The 6604-nt window shown below is 33.6% G+C and overlaps 1 protein-coding gene across 1 annotated transcript; it reads right to left on the bottom strand.

Annotated features, from left to right (window-relative positions):
• Positions 1 to 4262: 4262 nt before the first annotated feature.
• Positions 4263 to 6076, bottom strand: LOC121220214 (protein TPX2). The gene is made up of 6 exons (XM_041099590.1): positions 5932 to 6076; positions 5250 to 5282; positions 5064 to 5162; positions 4927 to 4986; positions 4756 to 4850; positions 4263 to 4692 (listed from the first exon to the last, which is right to left on the bottom strand). Exons 1-6 carry the CDS (start codon positions 5962 to 5964, stop codon positions 4563 to 4565), a joined length of 450 nt encoding a protein of 149 aa, XP_040955524.1. The 5' UTR covers positions 5965 to 6076; the 3' UTR covers positions 4263 to 4562.
• Between the last annotated feature and the right edge of the window lie 528 nt (positions 6077 to 6604).

Genomic DNA, 6604 nt, shown 5'->3' with positions numbered 1-6604 from the left:
CTCACGAATCAACCCTTTCTCTAAGAGATCTTCAACTTGCCTTTGCAACTCCTTAGTTTCTTCAGGATTGCTTCGATAGACTGGTCTATTCGGAATACTCGAACCAGGCACAAAGTCAATTTGATGTTCAATCCCTCACAAAGGAGGTAATCCCTTAGGCATTTCAGAAGGAAATACGTCCTTAAAATCCTGAAAAAAGATCAACAAAATAACTAGGCAAATGTGTATTAGGGTTAGTCAAAACAAAGTTTTCCCCAAACCTAATAATTAATAATGTTTGTTTTGTACAAAGAGTAAATTTGATATCTCAAAACCTAGCGAATAAACTCACTCTCTCATCTCGTGACTTGTGTGTGCGATCACTCACCAATGTTGGGCCTTTAAGTTGGCTTTTAACACTAAGGGCCTCTTTACTCTCAGCCTTTTTCAATGATTTTACCTCACTTCCCTTACCCATCTCACTAGCAAGTTTGAGTTGATCATTGTAGACTTCTTGAGGAGGAAGTGGAGCCAAAGTAAACTTTTTTCCAAGGAACACAAAGGTATATTGGTTAAGGAAACCATCATGATTTACTCGTCGATCAAACTGCCATGGCCGTCCAAGTAATATGTGCCCAGCTTACATTGGAACAACATCACACAAAACTTTATTAGAGTATCTACCAATGGAAAATGAAATTAAGCATTGTTTAGATACTTTTACCTCCCCACTATCATTCAGCCATTGCAAGCGGTATGGCCTTGGATGCTTCACACAAGGTAGGCCAAGTTTCTCAACAAGGGAAGAACTCACCACATTGGTGCAACTTCCACTATCGATGATCAATGAACTAGGTTGTCCACCAATCAAACATCTTGTGTGGAAAATGTTATCTCTTTGTTCGCGCCCTTCCTCTTTAAACTGGACATTTAAAGCCCTTCGAGCAACAAGTGCTTTCTCATCATACTCCAAGTATTCTTCATACTCATCATGAGTATGCACATCATCAGCATCTTCCAAAGGAGGCATCTCATCTTCGTTATCAGACTCAAAATCAACCTCACCATCTTCTCGAATCACCAATGACTTTTTATTAAGGCATTCTCGAGCATAGTGACTCCTTCCTTGGCATTTGAAGCAGGTAATATCTTTTGGCTGCTTAATGGCACTAGGAGAAGTAGAAGAAGAAGATGGAGCTCGATTAGTAGAAGTAGAACCTTTAAATGAATTAGGCATACCTCTATCTTTGGAGTAAGTTCTAGGCTCATTTGGCTTGAACCGTGCATCTCTCCCATTCCACAATCTATCATCTTGTTTTTGCCAATTTCCTCTCCAAGCAGGATTAGAAACTGAACTAGCACCCCTCGTTGTCCCCTTCTTTCGTAATTACTTTTCAATGGTGAGTGCGGTTTGAAGCATCTATTCAACATCCATGTAGTGTTGTAACTCAACTCGATTTGCAATCTCAGGCTTTAGGCTGGCAAGGAATCTAGCCATAGTCACCTCAGCCTCTTCAACAAGATTGGCTCTAATCTGAATAGTCTCCATCTCTTTGTAGTAGTCATACACAGATCTATATCCTTGAACAAGATGTTGGAGTCTTTGATGGAGTTCTCGATAATAGTATGGTGGAACAAACCGTTTTTACAAGATGCGCTTCATTTCAACCCAAGTAGTAACAGGTTGCTCTCTATAAAGAATCCTGCTTTTACATAATTGATTCCACCATGTTAGTGCATAATCAATGAACTCAGCGACATCATATGTTACCTTTTTCTCATCAGAGTAATTGTAACTAGCAAAGACTGCTTCCATCTTTTCCTCCCAATCAAGGTAAGCATCAGGATCATTCTTCCCTGAGAAAGAAGGAAATTTTGGTTTGGGGGTGTCATTGTTTCATTCCAACCTTTCTCTAGGTACATACTCGGACTCAAAGTCATCATTAAAAACATGGTCCTCCCTTCGTTTAAAAGTTCGATCACGCGAATTTGATCGGCTTATAAAGGCTTCGTTCAACTTCTTGTAATTATCGGCAATGTATCTCTCTTGAGTTGTAAGTTCTGTATCAAGATACTCCCTTTGCTCTTGTAACATCTGGGTCATGCGATGTTCGAATTGAGTTTGCAACTTTTTCATCTCTTTTTGTAACAACTCGACCAAAGGATCGTTCTCACTTTTTTGCTCATCCTATTCATTTTTACTAGTTTGGGATCTAGTGAGCGGCATAGTATTTGTGAAAGATCAAACAAACAGGAACAAGAAAGAAAAAATAATAATAACCTCACTCGTTAGCTCTCAAAAGAATAACTCTCTGAATGATTCAAAACTTGTAAATATGTTTGGAGAGGGTTACTAATCAAGATCAAATAACGGAGGTGCAAACTTCAAAGAAACAATGAAGACTCCAATTGCTCTAAGAGGCCAATAAACTTGATGAGGCAATATGTAATGGAGGTTACACGGATGAAGGAATTGTGCGTGCCTTTAATATCTGTTAACACAAGAAGAAACAAAGTGTTAGAAAAACGTAAGAGAAACAAAAAACGTAGACCTGCAACGATCCCTTACTCTAGAATCAAAGAAAAGCTTTAATAAGAAGAAAACTTAAGAAAACTCTACCCAATTTAAAAAAAAACAAAAATCAGAAACGTTCGGTGTCTTAAGATTTTCAAAAATTGAAGCTTTAATTATACTTGAGTCAAGAAAAGAAGAAGGAAAAGAAATTCAATTTTGGGAAAAATAAAAATAATAATAATAATAATAGGAAAAGAAAAAGAAAAAACCTACGTATGAAAGATAGGCCACTTTTTTTGCGGTTTTTTTTTTGTTTGCGCTTTTTGCTTTCTTTTTTTTCTTTTTTTCTTTTTGCTGTTTTTTTTTAAAGAATAAGCGAAGAGAAAAAAAACCCCGAATGGCCTGAAAGTGATACCAACTGATGCGGAACCCCGGATCTAGACACAAGAGAAACACAAATTAGAAATAAAAACGAGAATAAATAAAATTAGTTAAATAATAATAATAATAATAAAAGGATAGATTTGCCCTATGGAACCCTTGGTTAACTTGTACCCAAAAATGACAATGATTGAGCGGCTCCCTACGAAACCCCTAGAAGAAGAACCTCTAGAAACACCGATGAACGGGAAAGAAATTTGAATATTTGTAACTCCGAAATACCCTCGAAAGTAACAAACTCCAAACTAAATAGCAAGAGAAGAATCACTCTACTCTCAAAAAAATTACCTCACACAAATTTGGAAGAAAACAAATACTCTTTTTTTTTTATTCCCCCCTCAATGTGTAGAGAGCAAGCCTATTTATAGGCAAAATACAAGAGTAATTGAACCCTAATAAAACTCTAAGAAAATAAATAAATAATAACCTAACCAATAAAATTACTTAAAACTCATAAGTGATGTGTTCTAACCAATGAGAATTAAGTAAATAATAATAAGATACATAAAAGATTAATCCACCAATTTATGGGCTTTCACTATTCCAAGATTGGTCCAGTGAATTGCATTCCCATATTTGTCAACGTCACGAACATGATGAATTAAATTTGTAGCAACAAAGTCTTGGACAAAAGCATTCATCTTTGATTTTAATTGTCGTGCCTTGCTTCGAGTGATTGGACCACTAGGAAAAACCACCCCTTGAGTGTCACCTCCTTGGCTCGTATCAAAACGCATACTTTAGGTACCAAACTGGGAATCTGAGTGTACTTTAAATATCAAATTGAGACAAAAAGAAAATTATATACAAAAGTAGAAAAATAAGTATATTTTAAGGACTAAATCGTAAATCAAACCAATTAAATTTGCACTCAAAAGACTTTAAATATTTCAATTTAAATATTTATTTTAAAGTTATAGCTTCAAATATATAGTTTTAAATATAATTATAAAATTATTAAGAAAAACATAAATACCAATATAATAAAATTTGTTGTTTTATAAATTTTACTTTATATATATTCAACTGAATTTGTGTTTGATAACTCAAGAAGTAACTTAGGTAAAATTTTAATAAGTGCATTGAACTTTGAATACAAGTTGTCCTTATGCTGAAAATATCTTTTTATCTTGATGGATTTTTAATAAGTGCATTCAACTATTCATAATCCCTTGCATTTCAGTGTATTGGAATCTACATTCTCCTGTATTAATGATAATATCCATGCCAATCGAAATAAAATACAATCGACAGATAAATTGTTTTTCATAATTAAGTAATCGTGTTTGTATTGGTGCTTTGGTTTTCATGGAAAGAAACAAGAAAATTAAAGGGAAAATTATGAGTTTTTTTATGCCAAAAAAATTAAAAAGATACATACAATCACGTCTTTATTTTGAAACTAAAAGACTAGTGGAAAGGGGTTATATATCTACCTTACTCACACTGTCTAAGCCGACAAAACACAAAAGGCGATGACAAAAGAGATGAGATGAGATAGAATGGAACATCCTACAACTACATATGTTGATATATTGTACATGGATCATGCATGCACGCACGCACGCACGTAGTCCATCAATCACACTAATTTGAGTACTGTGTGCAACCTTTATTAACTGTGTGTTCATTTGATGGGGTTCCAAGCATGAGCATGGTGAAAATAATAGAGCTCATTCTCCGATATGCAACTCCAACATTTAGAATTCACTGTGCGGAAACTCGGTTCTCTCGGGATCGTTAAAGGCCGGTTCGATCTGCATTTCCATTTCTTTTTATTAATAATAATTCATATTATTTGTTTATATTTATCATTTTACCTTTGAGGGAAAAAGGGTCTGTCGAAGAAAGGCATGAGTTGAGCTTTTGGAACCATCTCCTTTCTTAAACAACGTATCTCTTCATCTTCAATCATCTGATCTCCATTCAATGTTTATTCATGTTATTAAATAATTAATCATTAATTTAAATTAATAATTTTTCTTAATTACCTTTTGCACTTTCTCAACTTGTTTCTTCTGTATTTCCAAGAGATAAAACTTGGTCGCCACCTGATTAATAATTAATAATTATATAAGCAAGAAAAAAAAACACTTAATTCATGAAAGTGATGGTGAATTATACGTACCGAGTAATTGAACATAGCACGCTTAACGGCTCTTTGTCCAGTGTGAAGTTTGAACTCTTGTGGCTTAGTATTTTCCTTGGCTGCAGGCTTGGGTGTAACCTATATTCATACAAATTTGGCCTTTTATTTATTTATTTAAAAGTGAAATATTAGTGGAAATTAATATATATGGATAAATGTGTTTACTTTGGAATATTTGTCCTTCACCTGATCTTTTGGCTGCTCAAAAGAAAAATAAATAAATATTAATGGTACAACCCAAATAAGCAAGACAACAATTGATAAATAAAATATTAAAGATTTACATTGTCGATTGAGTCTTAACTCAGTTGGTATGGTATCGGTATGGTTGTCAATATAAGAGTTGGGGAAGGGTTGGGTAATTTTAGGTATTGTATAAAAAAAAGAGCTAAGAACCGTGATGCTACACTCATGTAAAAGGAAGCTCTAACATTACCCAATTTCCTACCAAACCAATTATTATATTTAAGTAGATAGCAAAGATATTGCGATCTTGGAAGTTGTTGGTTCGAGTAGAAGCGAATTTAAAGGAATAAGTAAGAATTTTGGTCCTCTCAAATGGAAAATTTACTTTTTAGTTTTTAATATATAGTAAAATTAAAAGTTGATATGTAGTAAAATAGTACTTCGACCTCAAAGATGATGAAATCATAAGATAAAATTCCTATTCAGTTCTTTAAAAAATTTTCTACCTTTGACCGTGATAGATAGTGTTCTACTCACGTAAGTATGCTTAATTAAGGATTTGACGAAAATGAGTAAGTAGTATCGGACAAACTTGTTAGGAAATTAACCAAAAGCATTGAAAAAACATAAGAAATAAGTGAAAAGGAATTGAAGAAGAAACCTTTAATGCAGGTTTGGGGTGTGATCTCTCCATGTTGGACTGAATGGCTTAGCTAGTTGTTTGCAGTGAATATTACGCATTAAGTGAGGAAGTGAAGTGGGGGATTTAAATGCATGGTGTGGGAAGACCCCCCCAAAAAAAGAACAAAAATGTTTGGAGATTTGTAACTATCTTTTAATGCCTTTATCTGTTGCAACATCAGCAACAAACATTTTTAAGAAGGAAATTAAAATTTCATATTTGCCCACCAAACTTTCTGATTAAATCTCCCTCTCATCCACACATATTTGATTGTCATTCCCTACTAAACTTTTCCCTCTTACTGTTTTAACTAATAAAATCTCTAATTTCACATCACTCTTAATTTTGTCTTTAATTGATTTTAAGGGCTTAATCCATTAATTAAGAGTCTGTAATAATTGATATATGTATTTATCCAAAACTTCATTACCTTACCCCCCTGATTAGATGTGATTTCAACACTTAATTAGGTGATTAACCATATATGCTAATGATGATTATTGGAAAACTAATGTGTTTCGCTTAAGTTTACTATCGATTTTTTATTTTATTTTGGGATATTTTGATATTCGATAATCATATTAAACTTTGATTAAATTTGAAGTTGTGTAGGATCAAATTCTTAAATAGAGGGTAAAGCTCTCATAACACT

The sequence above is a fragment of the Gossypium hirsutum genome, chromosome D08 (genome assembly GCF_007990345.1).
Source record: "Gossypium hirsutum isolate 1008001.06 chromosome D08, Gossypium_hirsutum_v2.1, whole genome shotgun sequence".
Taxonomy (NCBI): domain Eukaryota; kingdom Viridiplantae; phylum Streptophyta; class Magnoliopsida; order Malvales; family Malvaceae; genus Gossypium; species Gossypium hirsutum.
This window is presented reverse-complemented; position numbering and strand designations above follow the sequence as displayed.

Coding starts and splice junctions, on each gene's coding strand:
- LOC121220214 (XM_041099590.1), bottom strand. CDS start 5,964: ATGGAGAGATCACACCCCAAACCTGCATTAAAG. Junction 4,987..5,063: donor GTGCTATGTTCAATTACTCG/GTACGTATAATT, acceptor ATTATTAATCAG/GTGGCGACCAAGTTTTATCT. Junction 4,693..4,755: donor AGACCCTTTTTCCCTCAAAG/GTAAAATGATAA, acceptor ATGGAAATGCAG/ATCGAACCGGCCTTTAACGA.